Source organism: Ammospiza caudacuta, chromosome 1 (genome assembly GCF_027887145.1).
Source record: "Ammospiza caudacuta isolate bAmmCau1 chromosome 1, bAmmCau1.pri, whole genome shotgun sequence".
NCBI lineage: Eukaryota > Metazoa > Chordata > Aves > Passeriformes > Passerellidae > Ammospiza > Ammospiza caudacuta.
In genome coordinates this window covers 38,253,017-38,273,795 of record NC_080593.1, presented here as the reverse complement: position 1 = coordinate 38,273,795, position 20,779 = coordinate 38,253,017, and the positions used below count along the sequence as shown (strand labels likewise).

At 37.4% G+C, this 20,779-nt stretch overlaps 1 protein-coding gene across 2 annotated transcripts in view; it reads left to right on the top strand.

Annotated features, from left to right (window-relative positions):
• The window catches only part of ZNF385D (zinc finger protein 385D), a 332,326-nt gene that overhangs the window by 175,947 nt on the left and 135,600 nt on the right, over positions 1 to 20,779 (top strand). The window contains exon 2 of one of the 2 annotated variants that reach the window (XM_058814667.1): positions 17,562 to 17,704. The exons of the other annotated variant lie outside the window; for it this stretch is intronic. Within the exon in view, the coding sequence (XP_058670650.1) occupies positions 17,562 to 17,704 (143 nt within the window). The remainder of the gene's footprint in view (positions 1 to 17,561; positions 17,705 to 20,779) is intronic. 2 annotated transcript variants of the gene reach the window in all.

Here is a 20,779-nt window from a genome sequence, read left to right as displayed (position 1 = left end):
TTTTTTTTTTTTATTTGGGTAAAGCCAACTTGCTTGCATCTGCAGAGGAAGTTGTAGGAAAACACTGAAGGGCCTTATAAATGCAAGAAATGGATATTTTGTGAGAACCAAATTCTCTGCAAGTGGTCTATTTACTTCAGGCTGTCAGACACTGAATTACACTGAATTTTTTCAGTCTTGTTTTGCTGTTCTTGGGGTTCCAAGAGTCTTGGTAGTCTGACTTTACCAATTTAGTAGCATGACCAGGCATGGTCTTGGCAATGCTCTACAAAAATATGTTGAAAAGTGCCCAGTGTAGCAACCTAAAGATGAACTCTGCATTGTTTTGTTTTGTGTCCCTGCTGCAATCCCAAGGCTACAGGCACCATCTAAAACTTCATAAGAAGTCTGTTAATACAGTTGGTGCTTGACCTTGGACACAGAGATTTATTTTACTTTCACAACTTTTGTAACTGTACATACTCATGTAGCTGAACACCTGGGTCATTTGATGCTTTCTGTGAACTTAAACGGTCAGTTAAATGAGAAATAAAATCTAAATTTTTTTGCCATGTGGTAGCAACAGAACTACATAGCAACATGAAACAGCTGTCTGTGCTCTAGGTTTTGCCAATGTACTTTAAGTATAATTTAGCTGTCTGAGGAGTGTAATAAAGAAATCCTATCACTCCCCATTTAAATTTTATCTGTATTTAGACAAAATTACCATGTATACTGCCCAAGTCCAAGTGAAACAGAATAGCCAGAAATACAGGTTTGGGAAGTCTTTTCTTAGATTATAAATCAAGTCGTTCTGTAAAGCAGAAACAAAGGCAGCAGATTTGTGAAGCTACAGACACCATGTGTTCAACTTAGAGGAGCAGAAGCTGCAAGGTCCCAGCCTAGTGCAGATGTGTGGACAACAGAACTGTGCCAGCATCAGCATTTTAAGGCTGAAGAAGATTGTGCAGATCTTGAGTTTTGTCATGGTTTGGCCAACACTGCTGAAACTTTCTCAGCGTTTCAGGTTAACACGCCCAAAACATTTTGCTGTGAATCAGGTGATTTATGTTTAGCTGCAACTCCAGATCTGTAAAATTGGCTTGAGCTTAAGCTCTGGAATGTAACCCTTATACAAGCAAGCTGTGTTTGGTTTCAGGTTTCTTGGAGGCTTGCATGCAAAATGGCCTCATTACTTGAATTGATACCTCTAATTAAGCAGATTCAGTGTGCTGCAATAATTGTCCTTTAGTATCTCAGCTCAAACTAATACCCAGTGTAACTCTCCTTAAGCCACTGGAATCATAGAGGAACTGTCTTCTCAACGCACTGTCTTTTTTTAGTAAGGTTACGGAGTTTTTTAATGCCATTTCTAGATACAGGGAGCATCTTCTTGTCACAGGAAATGTTTTCTTGTCACTGAATCATTCTGAATTTTTTTAAATAATGTCAGAAAGAGGGGATGGGCGTCTTCTTGCATCTTTGGCAATATACTTAGACTATCTTCATTTTCATCTGTTGTTTATCGTTTCATCATGTATTTCTCTTGTGTATCTTGGTACTTTGTGGGTTTGTCTTGTTTTTAAAGAAAACAGTGACAAATTTTGGATTATACAAGCAAATTCTCTTGTATATAGTGATGTGGGTTGTGTATTTGGGGTTTTGATTAATCCTTCAAATTCAGAACTCTTAGCAAATTTTTAATTCTTTTATAGTAGAATAGCAGATCTCTTTGTTTAAAACTCATTGTTATGGAACATTTTGAATGTTTAGTCAGATGGAATCACACAAATATGGGATGGACCCCACTCCTGCATGAACTTCTGAATTAAAAAAAAAATTAACTTTTCTTATGCTTTTTCACTGATTTGAGGGATTGGAATAGTTAAATATGTGCAAAAGTGTTTGTAGGATTGAAATTTGTCTTTGGCTTAGCAAATCCTTGCATTTCAATAGTAATCTGACAATTGGCTGGCTCACTTCACTGGTGTAATATAATTTCATTTGTGGAAAATGTATTGTGAGATTACCTCTTATGGAAAGCAAAGATGATTACAGTATGTGAGGCTCCCTTCACTCCTTAGCAGCAGAGTGGGAGGATGGGAGGAGGGATCTAGCTTGTCAACACATGGTTCTGTTAAGGCTCTTTGCTCTTGCATTGTCCTCCTTGTTTCTTAGCTTTTGTAAGATTTTTGTGATCAGGTTAATAACCCAAATTCATTAAAACTCAAAGGTTTTAATTTTTGTAGAGGGGGTGAATTGCTCATCTCAAGCCATAAAATCATATTAAGAAATTGCTTGAAACACTTGACACAAAATTCAATTAGATAAAAGCCTGTTGGCTAAATTTAGGTGTTACTTTTCTGTTTTAGTCTGAAAAAGTAGTAAAAATATTAGAAATGTGTTGAATGCTGTGATGCAAAAAAGTTGAAATTTATTAGGTCTTCATTCCATATAATTCAAGCAAAACAATACAATGACTTAACATGGATCGGAGCAAATATATATATATATATATATATATATATATATATATAAATACACATATATATATATATACATACACATATATCCATACACAAATACATATATATATATACATATATATATATACATGCATATATGATATACACATACTCACTAACATCTGGAATTATAATAGCTAGACTTAAAATTGTGAAGATGCAAGATCCTGATCCTTCTGATCTATGTGAATTATCAGAAAAGTGCACACCGGAATTTTTCTCCTCTTGATACTATTCAATTTTATCATGGTTACAAGGCTTGCTAGAAATGCCTTTAAAATCCCCACGTTTCCATAAGTGTCTCTCAAATAATTGTGTAATGCAACAGAATCAAAGTTATTGATCTTATTTTATTTTTGCCTCTCCAATAGAGAAACCTTAAAATAAAATAAAACATGCCAGTTGAGACTTTTTTTCCCTGTGGAATAATTTTTAGTGTCTTATGCCCAAGGCTTGATCTTTTTGAACACATTAGTAAGAAGGTAGATGACAAATGACCTTTGACTACAACAAACTGAAATGTTTGAAGTGGGTTGCTTTTATACTAGGCCTGTTTCAATATATATTTAGAATTATTTCAAGAAATGCTGAATTATAGACCATTAATAACTATGAGGGCAAAATCAGTGAATGCCAAATTTGATTTTTGATGCGCACAATGTGAAATTTTAATAGTTACATAGGGCTAGAAGTAACTATTTTGTCTAGTGAGATTGTGTGAGCAAGCATGGCTCTCTCTAAAATGTTATTTAAATGTTTTATAATATTTTCTGTATTTGGTTCCTGGAACAGGGGCTATAAAATTTTAAGGTGTTTTGATAGAGGACCACAACATAGCCAGGCTGACTGAAGAGCAGTCCAAGAAAAATACTACCACCTGAGATTTTGTCACTTTTCTTTTTCTTTAGAGAGGGTTTCAGGCTGTTTCTGGCCTATGTAAAAAAGGAGATTTTGTCCCTTCAACCATGCCTTGGTATCCCTAGCCAGCAGTGAAATCTGCACATTGGTATGCAGACTGCTCCTTGCCACCTTTCATATCCCTGCGGGGGGTGGTTTTCCCCATGGAGTTTTTGTTTGTTTGGTTTGTTGGGTATTTTTTTCCGTTTAGATTTTTGCCCATATTAAGTGGTAACCAAGATACACAGGACACTGGTCTGAGTGTTCTGTTTACAGTTACAAGCTGTGTGGTCGACGTAGGAAACCCTATAGTATAAGATGTATCAGAACATATAAAACCTGTATGTAAAATACTATAGCAAAATATGTATCAGAACCTATAAAAATTTGTTTGCTTTTTGCATGAGGTAAAAGCTCTGAATAGAGTGAATAATCACATGTGGCTTTTTTATGGAATAATTTTATGTCACATGATAATAAAATGCTTTTAAGGAACACCAGGGTAGGATATGGAAAAAACTTAAAAGTCATAACTTCAGACAGCTTAAAGAAATGTGTACATATTACTAGGTTTACATTTTTTGGCCCACACTTAGTGCTGCTTTACAGAAAATTCTTGTGTGTACTTGTGTAAATGTAACTGGACTGTAAACAATAGAATTATCCACCAACAAGAATGATATATATTAGCCAGGGGCAGGGATTCCCATTCATTAAATCTGTGGAGGACAAGCCTTTATCTATTTCCGTAGATGCAGCCTGGAGCATCCAACATGTCATGGATTAGATAAATTGGGCTTGACATGCCTGTGTTTCTGGAAAATAGGACAAAAATTTCTTTTGTCCTTTGTGTCTTGTCTGCAAAAGCAGTAATGCTTTTCCCCCACCTATAGAGAACGACAGGAGATAATTTTACTGGCTTGTAAAACTTTTTTTTTAAATTATAGGCATATTTTACGTAGAGATTTGAAAAACAAAACTGTCAGCATTTTCACAAGTGTGTGGAGAAGGACAGTCAACCTAATAACTGCCACATATTCCAGCTCTCAGAGCATTTGCCTAAATCAGCTCCACCAGGTGTAGGCTTGCCAGAATTGAAGTTTTCATAGTCCTTTTTTTTATAAATAGCCATTTTGTTAGAACTTCTCCACTGTAAAAGAATGTATTCACTTCCCCAGAAAAACACTAGCCCTGAGGTCAAGGGATTTTTGTGGGCTGCTGGAAACACAAGCTAAATTCCTCCGTGAAGTGAATACACATTTACACAGATCTAAACTGCTCCAAAATGGTATCATTGTGCAAGTCTCCCCAGTCAGTCAACAGCCCAACTATTGGGACATTTCCCTGAGGTGCTGAGGACTTACAGAGCAGGCTTCAATATGGGCTGTTGATTAAAATATAGACCTTGATTTCTTTAAATTTTTGAAACTTCTAAAAGAATTTGTTTTTACATTATGTGTGAAAGTGTTAGCTTCCATGTAGATCTGAAGAGAAGATAAATTCTGACAGCTTTGCAGCAAAGAAAAAGCTGAATTTTTTGCTGTTTTCTTATCCATAAGCAATCGCATCTTGAAGCAAAGCATCAGCTAAATTAGCACAGAGGAATAGATTAATCATCAGTAACTTTGTAATTGCCATGGCATGTGCAAACCCGCAGCCTGATTCAAAGATTATTAAAACATGGTTTCAAACTGGTCCTTTATGACAGGGAATAAAAAGGTTTATAAAAGTGAATTCAATATAGTCTGTTTTGTTATGTTTTCCCTTTTGCAGAAGGGTCATGGCTGGGATCTGCTAGTGAGAATGAAGGTACCCTGCTTGGGCAGTGGAGTCAGTCTTTTGGAATTTGTGTTTTATCTTTTCTTTCTTTTTTTCTTTCATTGCAGCTATGCATATAGAAGCACAATTGCATAGTTTCTGGATAAAAATAAAAACATTTACTCACCAGCATATACTGTGAATTAACACCTAGTTCTGTGTTCCAGCATATCATATGACACATGTTTGTCTCTGTTTAAGAAAGGGGAAAAAAATAGTAAAATCACTTGAATTGCACAAGAGCAGCATGTGATTGCACTAAATAACGTTTGGCAAAGATACAATTTGTAGATACCATAGTTACACAATTACTATTATTTAAGAGTGCTATAACATGTCCTATTTAAACTTTATTAAAATTAAATCTGTGGCTGGAGATATAGCATTTCCAGAAGACAACAGTTTAATTGATTCTGGCCAAGGTTCACATTTCCCCCATTGATTTCCAACATCCCATTCTTTTATTTCCAGTCTTGTTTTGCCTTATACTGTCTTACTTCCCCTTCTTTCCCCTCCACTTTTCCCTCTCCCAAACTAGATGTGAACTCCTTGCCCTTATCATTTTCTTCAGGGTTTTGTGCTCTATCAGCACCAGCTCTCCTTTCGTGGCTCCCTTGCTGAACTCAAAGCTCTGTCTGCAGTGCAGAACTGCTGATAGTTTGCATCCCTAGTTTTTTTCAGACAGATGAAGAATGGCTGGCCAGTTTATCAGGACTGCAAAAAGGTTCCTAGCAAGTCAGGAGTGACCTGCAAATTCCTGGTGAATTCCTCACCTCTTCATGCTGGAAGGCTGCTCTGTTGTTGGCGGTCACGCTTTTGTGTTGTGTGAGTGTTCAACTTGAACCTGAACTTTTCTGAAGTGGGCCAAGAGAGCAACATCTGATGGCACAGCTCCAGTAAGATGTAAGCTGATGTCTGTTGCTTAATGCTGAGGGGAGTGACTCTAATCTAATCATCAAGTACTTGGGTACTTAGCAGAAGATATAGGTGTTTTTCTCTCCCCACTACAACAATATTTTTTTTAATTACCTGCTGATGAAAATCCAAGGTGTAGTCATGACTGACATAGTGCATGTGTGATTTGAGATGGCATAAAATTCTGTCCTAGGAAGGTTCAAAATTAGTAGTTAACTAAATATTTTATCCCTCCCTTCCCCTGTCTATGTGGGGAGAGCAAACTGCCAAGCACTGTCTGCTTTTTCTTTGCTTCTCAATACAAAGCATAGGTTGCCTGCTAGGAAAACTTCAGTTTTGCATCAACTTCTTTTTCCAGAAACTCTCAGCCACAGAGCCTCAGGCTCTTGCTTTTTGCACAAACAGCTGTATCTCCTGAGGACTGAACCTGTTTCATTTCAATCAAATATAGTAGAAGTTTATGAAAAGCAATGGGTTGGGGTTTAGAGGCAATTGGGCCATGTGATCTAATAGGTTTTTTTTCTGGCTTTACATACTGAAAAAGAAAGATATTTGTGTTTGCTCTTTTGATTAAATTTTCTTTAAGGACTTCAAGTATTTCATTCAGAATGGGAGTAATTTCATTGTTGGAAAAAGTTCCTGAGCCAAATAATTTGAAGTGTTTTTAATTTAGAAATACATGCATACAGGAAAAATGATGCTATGATCTATAATTTATCTTGACAAGTATCTTTCAAATAACCATGGACTGAAAAGTTATTTATGTCCAGGAGCCTGTCCTGTAAAACATACTTCTATCCACTGTGGCACTGGTCATTATCCATTAGTAAATCCTGTGCTTTTGGTTCCGTTCTAATTTTTCCACTTATTCTTTTACCTACCTATGAAAGATCATAAACCTAATAATTTTAAACACGTATGTCTTGGAGTCATTTTTGTGAATCAAAATTTTTGAGACTGTGGTAGTTTCTGATGTATTGTGCAAGCATTTATGTCATTATGCATGGGAAAGAAAAATGAAAAATATTTTTTTATTTCAATAAGTGTGTGCTTTTGTCACATATATACACATAGGCAGGTCTGTGTATCCAACTCTGTGAGGTTTGTTCAGGAGGGAATCATGGTCCAGGCTATGCTACACTGGCATAGGTTGACATAGGTATTTTCATGTCCATTGTTGTGTGCTACCTGTAAGACCAACAGCCACGTGCAGCTGCAAAACCACAGACTTTCTGCCACTTGTTTTCTCAATACACCTCTCTCCTTCCTTTCCTTCCACTCCCTCTGTGCACCTAGCTTTGACTTTGCTATTTTGGCTTGGATTCTGCCATCCTTCTCCTAACTTCATCACTTTGTGAAGTTGATCTGCCTGTTATTTGGTAAAGCAACAGAGGTTTGACAGCTAGCAGAAGAGTGAAGTGGTACCCTGGAAACATGCACTAGCTTGTCATTAAGTTCTACTTACTTTGCACTATGCAGTTACAAAAACCACTTTCAGTGAATTATTAATGCTAAATGGAATTATTAGTGCTGAAGAGAAGATGCATTGCTACACAGAACTATTTTCATAGTTTACTAGTGGAGTGTGTCCATTTCATGACATTAGTTACCATATTCTTCTCAGTCATACGCTTGTTTCATTTCAAGTAAAGACACCAGAAGTTAATAGTTATTTCTTCCCCAAGCATTTTGAAAAATGGCACTTTTAAAGCTTTAATATATTCATCATATTCAATATATGCATAAAAAAATGAAAAATTCTTTGAAAATCTGTTTGCAATACAGTGTTCTTCTGATTAATAAGCCTTGGAAATTTGTGCTCATTATACCATAAACATGACCTTTATAAAACCATCAGAAAAATCCTACTGTAGAATATGCCAGGTCAAAGACTTTTTAAAATGTCAAAAAGTGTAAAGCTTTAAAATTAATGTGATTTTTATAATACTTGGCTGATGCTTGTATTTTTGCTTAGCTTATTTATTTATGGTAGGGCTTTTTTGAGCCTTTGTGGTTAGGATCTACCAGGAGACTGTGACCTCAGGGGAGCACACTTTGGGATGCATCTTAATCATCAGCACTTTCTTCAGTGTTTGGATCCAGTTAGTTTGTAAACACATTTTTGCTGGGCATGATCTGATAAGATCAAGTATCTCTCCAATAGAGGCTACAAACCATATACTGACCCACTGGTTGGGAAACATCCACAATGTGTCAGTAAATAATGGTGCAGTCAGTTCAACAGTGTCACAAAATACGTCTGTAGGCTGAAAGGTGTTGAGAAACACTGCATGTAGTTTTGGGGAAACACACATTTGTAACACTGTGACCTTCTTCGAACTTCATCAGGTTGTAGCGCGTCTCTGAAAACACCCATGCTTCCCACCTTAGCTTGAGTCTGAAAGTAAATCTTTCTGCTGCAGGCTGGAAATGACACTAGGGCAGCAGCTTTATGTGGGAATAACTAGCCAAGATCATCATGAAAAGGAAAAGGAAACCTGTTTTTTACACAGAATCACAAAGTGAGTCAGGTTAGAAAGGAACACAGTGGGTCATCTGGTCCGATCTCCCTACTCAAGCAGGGTCATCCTAGAGCACATGGCACAGGACTGCATCCAGATGGTTCTTGAGTATCTCTGGTGAAGCACACTCCACAGCCTCTGAAAATTCTGATCCAGTGTTCAGTCACTCACATAGTAACGTTCTTCCTCATGTTCACCTGGAACTTCTTGCACATCAGTTTCTGCCCATTGCCTCTTGTCCTGTTACTTGGCGCCACCGAGAGGCGCCCAGCTCCATCCTATTGACACCCCCCCTTCCAACAATTATTTACATTGGTGAGATCCCTTCTCAGCCATCTTTTTTGTCCTGGCATTACTGCATGATGGTAGAAATGTCTCTGTACATTTCTAGCTCACTCTGTGCAAGGCAGGCATTTTGCTTCCTTGGATTCACTTTCTTACCAAAGAAAGTAAAAAGTAGTATAAAACATGAGCAGTATGAGAAGAAACTGTAAAATAGAGCTGGGGATATGTAGTTTGCCAAAAGCAAAAATAATCATTAGTGCAGCTGTAGAGTCATTGGTGAACTTCTCTTCCCTCTAGCATTTATGGCACCGAAGGAAGAGCAAGTTTTGACATTGTCTGTGAGATCATTACAGTCTAAGTGAAAGCACATTCAGTTTGCAGTTAGCCTACAACCAGGAGAGAATATTAGAGTACTCAGAGGACTAAATCTGGGGACCCAGAGTTCAGCTCCTTTGTCTGCCACAGATTCCTGTGTAAGCTTTGAGAAGAAGACTTTTGCTGTCTGTCGTAGGTTTCTTCCTAGCTGAAAAATTGGGATAATCTCTCGCCAGGTGGAAGTGTCCAGAGAATTAAGACTGGAATTACACAGAGAAAAAAAGTAAGGCTGCTGGGTATTTAATATTTGATTTTTTTTTGTAAGGCAAATAGAAATTAAAAGCTTCTCCATTCTAAAGAGGGAGGAGAGCTGAGGTTCATGAGTATTCTAGTTTGTCTTCTCCAAAGCCATGACTTTCTGTCTTGGGCTTTATGGTTCTCTGGTAGTTGGTGTGCTTGGTACTTGGTATGGGCAGTTGGTAATAAGCATGCTGACCAAATTGGACAATTTCTAGTTGTTTCCTTATACTAGAAACAGACAGAACTTTACAGAAAGTGGAACATTCATTTTGGATCATTTAACTTTCAGTGATCCAACAGTTTCCAATAGGGAAAAAGAATCCAAATTTGTCCAACCAGCTGCAATAAAAGCCCAAAGGACTCTGAAGAGCTCAATTAGGTAGGTCGTGTTGCTAAAATAAAAAGCTAAGTCTCTGCCCTTGTGCAATTTGAAATCTGTATAAGATGTGGCCCATAGTGGGTTAGACAAATTCCTTGCTTGACAGTGTTTCGTACTGAAGTTCAGTTCATGGTTTTTTAGTAGCTGTTATGTAAAAATCCAAAGCAAAACACACCAGTATTTTATTTAGCATGGGTCCATGGCATATTTTAGATATGAAGCAAAAGAGGTGATACTTTGTGGGGTTAATGGGGGCTCTGACATTAATTAGCCTTGAGCCCTGAGGTGGGTAAGGTCTGCACAATGCTGAGCACCTCAGTCCCATTCAGTCAGAACTGGGCTTCATTGTCTCTAAGGTGGGCCCACCTTCCTGTAATGCAGATGATAAAGCAATAGGAGGGAAAAAGGTAGCAAAATGGGAGCAGAAACCTTTGTTTAGCAAAGTAAAGGAAATAATGACAGGAGATAATGGGTATCAAACTACACATGCAAATTTGTTTATGCATTTTCCCAGTCCAGCATCATAATAGTAGTTTCACAGCTTTCTACCTAATGAAAAGAGAAATTTACTCCTCTTCTCACCTAGAGAAGTACATTTTCCAATCAAAATTTTTGGGGTATATGGTCTTATGTGTTTCAAAATGCTAGTATGTGTGAAAGAAAAGACTTTTAAAAACATTGCATGATGCATTGCTGCAGGCTTCTAAAACTAATAATAATAAAAAGAATTCCTTCTCTAAACTAGCTCACTTTGCAGGAACCAGAGAATAAATATTTTCTCTAGAAAAAATAATACTTTGAATAGCAGTAAATGACCAGAGTTGATTCAAACTTTCCAGGTGAACAGTGTATGTGCTGAAAAATGCTGTCTATAAATAAACAGTGGGTACTAATTTGTGCCAATCTGGGAAAAAAAAAAAGGGAAGAGAAGAAAATATTTTTGTAATGAGTCATTTTGAGTTGTTTGGATCTGGATGTTTGAATTTTGTTAATATTTAAATAATAAAAACAGTTAAGTATCTAAGTAGGAGCTATAGGGTGTCATTTTAGGTGCAAGAAGAGTTTTAGCTGACACAGTGGTGGGATTTTCCCCCTTTAATTGTCATTATTTTTTTGGTTTGGCTGGTGAACTGAAAAATCAATTACTCACAGATGTCCACAGCTGAGACAGTGTTGCATTCATCCTCTTCAAAGTGACTAGCCACTGCTAGCATTGCTAACAGCAAAACCTGTGAAAGAAAAGCTTGTGTGGCCACACCGTGTACTTGATCCTCAAGCTGTCTCGGGAGAACCAGCAGGATTGAGGATGGTGTGGTTGGAGTCCCATTTTGAAGGCTCTTCTTTTCAAGTGGACTTCAAATATTTAATACAGTTGAGTTTTTTTCTTTCTTTTCTGGACCTAAGAGTGATTATATGTAAAAGTATTGTGTTTAAATGTGGCTATAGTATTTTTAAAGATTTTTTTGAGGTTATTAAATAATGAAAGCACTCTCCAAAAAGAGTATGTGAACAATAGAGAAGTCGAAAGCACTTTAAGATTATTTCCCTTTCTAAAAGAAATAAATTTTAAAAAAGAAACAAACCACTAAAATGATAAAAAAACCCTTTCAAGAAGTTGAGTTTTAAGACTGTAAGTGGCCAGAAAATAGATTTTCTGAGCACTAAATTTACCATTCACGTCATTTATTTACATCTAATCTCCTTTCAGTTCACAGGTAATGACCCATAACCTACAAAAAAGAAATATTCAAAATCAGAAGTTTATCTCTTTATGCATGTAAAAGATAGAGGTTGCATGTTAGCTAACTTTCTGTATGCCGAGTTCATATTTTAGACACTTTATTACAGCTACAACTAAGTAGTTTGGTGATTGAGTCTCATTTTTCCGTGCCAGGTTGGATCACTGGTACTACTCATTCTGGAGCTGAATTTACCTTTAAAGGGGCGATTCAGCAGTTTTTGAGAAAAGTATCTGTTGGAAAAATCAAGATTACCATACAGTGATAAAAAGCAGTACCCTAGTGACTATGGACCATGACAAATTACATTAAACTAATTCCTAAAAGCCACATCTACAATTCATGTCATATTTTCTCTGTTAGATCCCACAGAAGCTTATTCTTTTGGTTTTGGATATCTTAAAATTCCCTGTTTTATCAGATTCCATGAAAATATAAATGGGATATCTCTTATTTTAGATCATGAAAAAACATTATTCACCATGGATAGCCTGCTGTTCTTAAATGCTTGTGTCTTTATTGTCTTTTCAAAAAAATCCCTCCAAATATACCTTTCCTTTCGCCCACTGGCAAACCTGATTCATCGCAAATCAAAAGTTCTAGCTAATATTGAGTTATCCAAATGTAAGCTTATTAACATTTATAAGCTTGACCATGAGCTCCCCACATATCCTTTCCCTTTGATATTTTAAAATAGCCGGAGTCATTGTTTTTGAAAATTTTCTATGAAAATTCCTGGTTTTACTCAGGCTCTCTAGGATATATTTTAATGCTTAGTACATGTGTACTATTAGATATTAGGTTCCTATATAAACATTATTAATTGTAGCTTTTGAAGTTCTTTTAAAGCCTCCTAAAAGTCAAATTTTCAGTGGGAAATGTGTGGTACTTTCCCAGCTTCTCCACTGAGTCATACCAGCTGAAAGGTTCTCTGAGCTTTTGCCAAGGCACAATGTGTATATTTTTTTGACCTCAGATAAGTTATTATGGAAATATTAAGAGAGGTGTGAGATACGTTGCAAAACATGGAAATATCCATATCTTAGAGAAACCAGTTTATGATCCTGAAAACCAACTCAGACTCTAGGAAGGAAAGGGTTGAGTGTCTTTGCTGTATTCAAAATAGCTGTGCACATGGACAGAAGGAAAAACTTGCATAGTGAAGGAATGAAAATAAAATTCTGCAGAGATTTGCTTTTTCACTCAGTGTTTATGGTGGTAATAGTTAGTGATGGAAGAACTGCAAAAGATTTAGATTAATGGGGTAATAGTTTAGAGTTTCTGCCCAGTTTACATACCTCCAAGTTTCAAATGCATTGCAAAAAATTATCTACATTTTTGTGTCTGCAAAAGCTGAGCTAGATTCTTCCTTAGGGAGACTATTTGATAATGCATCTTGGGATTCTTTTTCTGGAAACTGTATCTGCATTTAAGTTGAAATGTGAGGGTTTGGGAATGAGGGTGTGCATGAGGAAAGACTGTGCAGAGAAACATGTAACATAACTTTCTCTATAGCCAAGTCACAAATAACAAGAGGTGGTTGCCAATTTGTTGAGCTGTTTGTTAGGGAACCTGATAAATAGGGATCTTGGCCTCCTTGAAAAACATTAAGGAAATTTGCTATTTATTATCCTGTATTTAAAACCACCCTACTTTATGATGTCTGTTTACTCTAGGGCTATCTTTATTGGTTTCCTACGTGTATATTCAGTCTTTTAGGGTGAGTACTTACAGTTGTTCATACTCTTTACCTAACACCAATCCAAGCAAAATTTCAGGTGAACTGGGCACAGAAATTTACATGGGAAACTTTATTTTCATTAAGTGCTATTTCATTGAAAGCAAAATTTCCCCCAGAATTATTAACTTTTTGTAAAGAATTGCCACTAAAAAAAGTTGTGAAGATAAGATTAAAACTTAAGCATTTTTAATAACACATTAAAACTGAACCATTTTTTTCAAGAATGCATTAGAATGGTTCTCATTTTAAAATCTATTTTCAGTTCCACATTGAAACATGGTCTCTAAAGTCAAAATGGGGTAGAGGGGAAGCAGGGGAAAGGAAAGACACCAGTATTTGTTCTCATTCATACTCAAAAATAATTTTTAAAAGAGCCAATTCCTCATGGAATGGACAACTTGAGGTGCAACGAGCAGGAATAATTTCTTCACCTGTTTCTGTCATATTCCCCTGGTTCAGGCAAGAGAGTTCTTGTGGTGATTAAGTTCACATCACCAGTGATTTCAGAAGGAGAACCCGCCTGACTGGGCTGTGTCACGAAGAGCATGAACCTCATGTTGCCCACGTGCCTTTGTAGCACGTGGGCTGTCTGTGCCCAGAACATGGTGTTGCACTTCAAACCAGATTACCCAGTGGTAGGGCAAAATGTCTGGTCTCAGCTGGAGACACAGAACTGCATCCCTGTGCAAAAACAGTGCTCTTTGATTGACTTTGGAGGAGTTCTCCAAGGTCAAAACAGGCTCAATGTGATATAGGAAGGAGCAAAACTTGGTTGCAAGCTTTTCCCCAAACTTGTATGCCCACACTTATTTTGGACGTATAGCCAGTGCCTCTGTCCAAGAGATTATCTTGCCTGTGATTTAAATTGCCTGAAAATTAAAGAAACAAATGGTTGCTTCAAACTTGGACAAAATGCTGAGCGGATTAATCTTCTAAGTAGTATTATTCTTGGTCTCCCTACAAAGAAAATTAAGGTAACAATATTGATGTGAATTTCTCAAATGTATGAACATTCATCTCCCATTTAGAATCTGATTCTTATCCTCTTTAGAAAGACATGAGACTCTAACATCACTAACTTGTAAGACTGGAATTAGAAAATACTGTATTATCCTTCCATTTTAAGGTGTAGCATGCTCCTCATAAAGACAAGGTTATCTATGTGAACTTCAGGTAATAATAATAGGGAGCATTAAGTGCAGGCTGTGGACAAAACCTATCAGTGTTGTGGGATTTTATCCTAGTTTTATTGGTCAATGTTATCCAACCCTTGCTGGTAGAAGGCTTGTAAAAAGGCTGACATTGAGCCTTCACCCTCACTGTGTGTTGATCAGCAGTGCTGCATCTGCTCAGGGAATGCTATGGAGGTCTTTGTGGAGAAACTCATCCTACAAAATACCAAAATTGTCATAAGCAAATGTTATGCTTCTTCATTGCAATCCAACATTCCATAACACTTGGAATTTGTACACTGTTCAAGAACTCTTCCCAGTGGTCTTCCACCCCTCTCCATCCCTCTGCTAATGGATTAGGTGGGAAATAGTTAAAGCTGGCATTCTCAAAGGTTGTCCAAACTAAGCTGAGTCACAAAAATGGTTGCCATTGCTTCAGTTTTTCTGTTGCAGATTCTAGACTACAACTCTGTGCATGTTAAATGGAAAGAGAAGCTAATTTTTGCAGCCATAAACATTAGAGAAGTTCTTAAGCAAAGGCTCAGATTTCATGATGCCTCTCACATGCTCCATCATTTAGGGACATGTCTGACACTATTGAAAAAACAGAGAGCAGCTGTGCTCCTGACCATACTAATTTTCTGTGCCACTGTAGCCAGGACTGTGGTAGATTTTAAACTCTGTTCCAGAGGCTGTGAGTCCCAGCCAAGGTCCTGCAGAGCTGGCTGGATTTTTCCATTTAAAGCTTGTTCCCGTCCCCAGATGGCTTTGCATCGCACTGGCTGGCAGCAGCAGGTGCGTGAGTGCCGAGTCATGCCACAGGAAAGGATCACAGAATAGAAATATTTCATCCTCCATGGTTTGGTACCTCAGATGAGTTTGGGATAGGAATGCTGTTACTCTGGGTAATCCACACCTGTGAAGCTCTTCTCCGTAGCACTGAGATAATACAGCCCATGAGCTGTGTCCCCAAGCACAGGTGACATTTCTCAGTCCAGTTTGCATTTGTGAGTTATAGAATATTTGATTAGCCTCAAATTCTTTGCTATTGCCAGGAAAATGTTCACCTTGAAATTTCTGTGTGATTCTGCACAATCTCAGGTGCAATCTCTATTTTTTTCTTTAGTAAGAGTGACTTTTTCCTTTCGTGGTGTGTGAAAGCTTTATAAAATTAAAGCTAAGTATTTCCAGCATTTTAAAAAGTGCCTTTATGGGTCTTTCCTATTCCAAGGTAGTATGATTGGCATGTTCAACACTACCCTATCATCATTCTGACCTGTTAGATTTATTTTTACAGTGTTTTTGTAACCATGTCATGGGAATGTAACAATTGCCAAAGCAATGGCAATCAAATACTTGATAATTCTATGCTGCTTGTGCTCTACTTTTCTGTTGCCTATATCCTCAGCTGCAGCATTCAAAAACTTTTGATTTCTTATACACTTACATTGAGGTACAATGTAGAAACTATCCCAAAATTTATTCTTTAATAAGTTATTCTTATTCTTTAAGCAGTTATTCCTGGGATTAAAAACTATCGTGAGATTACAGTGACCCGTAATCCACTAATTTTAATTTACTAGTGATTCTTATTGAAATGCTTCACAGAGGAGTTGAAAGTTGGCAAAAAATACAGTCTTCAAAATTTGGCTCCAGCTGATTTTACATCTAGAAACACAACCTGGATGATCTTCTACAACTGGTTAATTAAGTCCTATGGTTTTAGCCCTCAATTAGATGTGTAACATGACAAACCTTGTTAGCAGATTTGCTGGCCAAATATGGAGAGATGTCATATATCTTTCTGACTACTTTATATTTGCACTCTTAAAGGATGTATGCAACTCATCTAATAAAATGTCTGTATGTATGAGAGGGAAAAAAGAAACAGATTTTTGATCTCTCCCTCTGTTGATCTGTATGCCTGTGTCCCTGTTTAGTGAGTAGGGTAAAACTCCCCTTTCATTTTTTTTCAATGTTTCTTGGACTCTTACCAACAGGTTTTTACAGTCTGTGGCCTGCATCTAGGATAAGAAGAACGCTGGCATATTTTAACAGTTTCCTAGGATCCAAATAGTCTTTAATTAACGGGGAATTGATGTTTTGGAGTGCGACCAATATAGGAGACACTGAAAGCAGAGAATGAACTTGGATCCTTCCAGCTTATATCTGGCTGTGGCCAGGGGAAAACAAATAAGCCAAATAGGGTCCACTGCAAACAGGTAGTGCCTTGTTAGTATGCAAGGGGATTTCTTCATTTGCATTATGTTCCCACAGAGCTGGTTGTTAGCTGGGAGGAGCTTTCTGCTGCACAGAGTTTGAATCAATTCCACCCCTTGCAAAGAGCAGAAGGTGTTCATCAGTACCTTCCCATAAACAGAATTTTAGTGGCTCCTGAAACTGTTATTTTTAGGTTTGTATTGATCAACTGTTGGGGCAGCAAGGTTTGTTGTGTTTGTGAGGTTTAGGTTGAAGTGGATGCCGTTGTCTCCATGAGTGAGCATTTAATTAAAAAAACAGAAGTCTGCAAATTACATGACTTTTGCTGAGCTGAACAGTAAGTTGTTCTTTATCTTTTTGAGTAATTTGCCTTTGTAGAGTAGAGCAACAGGGTAGGGATGAAGCACTGAAATGATAAGAGAATGAAACTAGCTGAAGGTCTCAAGGGAAGTTAGACATATGCTGAACTGTTGTTCCAGATTGTCCATGGAAATAAATGGTTTATAAGGTAATTCTAATCACAATAGACTGAAACATGAAGCAATTTCTGGCAAAGAATTACAACCAACTCAATCACTGAGTCAGCTGGGCTTTTTTTCGCTAATGCAGTAATTTTTGGACGAGTCAAAATATATTTGCTTGATGAAATATTGTCTTTTTACTGTTGCTTTGTGTGTGTGTGTGTGTGCTGGCTTTTATCCCCCTCACGAATCACATCACCTGCTGAACGCTTTCTGTCTCTCTGTGCCTGCAGGTGGTACATGCCAGAGCCCTGCTCTTCCAGCCCTTGTGCGTCCTCCTGCACCACCCCTGCAGCCATCGCTGGATATTAAGCCGTTCCTCCCGTTTCCTCTGGACACTGCTGCAGCAGTGAATCTCTTCCCCAACTTCAATGCAGTAAGTACTCTCCCAACAGTTACACTGAGCCACAGCTTCCGTGGAAGGCTCAAGTGGGCACAAAGCAGGATTTTATGTACTCCATTACACCTGGAATATCCTCTCCCTTGCTGAGGGCCAAACAGCTCTTTCAGACGCGCTGATGGGCCATAAATTGAAGCCTACCTGGGTGTTAGTCAGAAGAAATGTAGAAGGAAAAAAGTTATATGATCCCGAGTGACATGCAATAAAGTTTCAGGCCGTATTCAGTCCCAGGGCTTGTGAATTTCCCACAGTAATTTAGGACGTGCAGAGTTTCACTAACTTACAGTTCACTGCAACTCTCAGAGAGGGAAAGTTTCAGAGCATTGGGATTCTACATCCCATCTCAAACACACTTCCTGAGAAATACAAAAAGTTTACAGAGCCTAAAGAAAAAAAACTCTGTCAGGGCAAATAAGGTAAGAATGAGAACAATGTTAACTGCTGTATGAGCTATTCAGTGGGAAACAATCCAGTGTATTTTTTTCAGGTTAGGATGTGTTATTTCTCATGTCTTAGATTTAAACTAGGGTAGATTTCTCCCTTTTTTCTTTTACTTAGTCATGCTATGTATAATTATAGAAATCCCATTCCTTCTTTAGTATTTTAATTATTTTACTGACATATGTCATCCATATTCCAATTTTCCTGTTTCAGATTGAGATAATTAATGCTCTAAAAAAGGGTCTACATTGGTTTTATGTTAGTTTTGACTTTATATAATTATGCCCCTTTTCAATTCCTTTTTGTTGCTCTTTTCCTTATTTACATATACTCTAGATACACTAAAAACCCTCTTAAGAAAATGTGTTCTTACCTGCTTTGAGAGACAGAGAGGGGGTGGAATCTTCCATTCTGAACCAATTCTAATTGACATGCAGAAATCTTAATTAAAATAATTAAGAATAGTAAAGGAACATGTGCATTCTTGAAAAAAATTATAGCAATCAATAGCGAATTTCTGTATTTAATTTTTTATTTTTTATCTTTCATAGATGTTCATTTTGCTTTAAAGTAATTAAAATAAGCTAATTGTCAAAACTGTTTGTACAGTCTTGAATTCAAGAAATTCACAGCATTAACAGAGAAACTACAAGCTAAAAGTCTTAAAAAGCACAGAAACAATATGTCAATGAACTACTATTACAAGTAAACTTTAAATTTAAAAAGTCTATAAGGTCTTAAAATGTGATGGGTTTAACCAAGGTACTGATAACCCATAATGAAATGGATACAACTTGAGACTTGTTTAGTGTGCATTAGAGTTGAGATCTTTTAACCAGTTGTGCCTTGTGATCACTGTTTGTATGAATGCAATAGGCCAGTGGAATTTTAAAAATATATCAATTAGAATGCCTTGTATTTTTCTTCCTCAGGATTTTCCATGGTTCAAAGTCTTCAGATTGTTTTGCTAATTGTTTAATTATATAACTGAAATGGAATTTTAATGATGAATGTTAATAATTGTTAATCCTGCGCTACTCTATAAATTTCCAGTTTCTTTCTTCATACACAAACTGCTTTGCTACTATAATTATTTTGAGGGAGGGGTGGATAAGTCATATTAATTTGGAAGTAAGAATGTAAAAATAGACTAGTATCAAAACCATGTTATTCCTGAACATTATCTTAGTAGCATATAATTTGGTAGGAGCACTGGTAAAGTGAGCCTAGTTTTCAGGAGTGAGACTTGAAGCCCTTTTTAACAGCACTCTGAAATCTGTTCCCATGCAAAATGCTGCTTCCCGTGATGTGTGGCCATCTGCCAAGTCCACCTTTGGCAGATATGTCAGTCCTGAGTGTGAGGATGCTGTCATCAGAACTGCTGTCACCTGCCTTGCTGCTCATAATTTATGCCTTGCTAAGTGACCTTTGCCTTCTCATCATGTGTGCTGACATGCAGCGTCATCCTCCGTGTTCCCATTTTCTTTGTGAGCAGCACATTATTGAACGCTGCTGTGTTTAGCTCATATGCCAGGGATGGTTAGCAGCAACCTCCAAATGTACAGACTAGCTGAGTAGTTTTGTACTGCTCCAGAAATTCTCTCCAAGCCGACAAAACTTCTGGGGACACATCAGCTGCTGACTGTTATCAGCCCAAAAAGAAGTTAACCCATGCATCATGTTAGACTTTAAACACAACTTCTGGCAGGGGCTTCAGTATGTGAATGTGAGGCAGAAAAATGTGTTTAATCAAAAAATCATCTTTGTAAATATGGCTCTTCATGACTGACTGCAGCTGTTGATGATGCATTATCTTCATAGACTTCACTGACAGTCCTATGCAGTGTCAGTGGAGAATCACTTATGTTCTGTGGCTAAACCCAGGTCAAGCAAGTGGTCCATAACAACACCTGAACTGGATGTTCTCTCTTGTGTTATCAATAAATTAGCTTTTCGCTTGACTGAGACATCAGGGTCATAAATTGAGTCATAGGAAATGGATTTCTAAAGACCTCTTGACCCTCACAGGAACAAATTCCACAGGAACAAATGAGTTTGGCAGCATGTCTGGACTACTTCTCAAAAGGCTAGAGGGAAGTCCAGAATTTTTGCCACTCATTGGCCATTTTTCAATAGCCTTCACTTGAAAACAGCATGACCAAGGGAAAACTTGAATCAAAGTTCAGACATATTTCAGAGAAAATAAGTAGTCTTTCACAATCCTAATTAATGTGGTTGTGATGGACGTAGGCATCTGAGGTAATCAGCCTAAGCTTCTTCACAAAATATAATGGAGAAAATCAGCAATTTCTCCAAGTCATGCATGGATAAAAATGCACAAAGGTAGCTTGCAATGCAAGCTATATGTATACTTTGGCATGGAGTGAAGTGAACCCTGAAAGTTCTCATTCATCTATTCAGACTGTGATGAGGGACTGGCTCAGCTGCATCTACATTTAGATGAATCCCACATTATGGGACAGGTCATAAGCTATTCACAGCTCATATATTAAATTCCACTCAGAAATCATGATAGAAGTGCTGACATTGTATTGTATGTTTGCAGAGGAATGCTCCCATTTATTAAGCAGTTATACTTCTAATTTTATC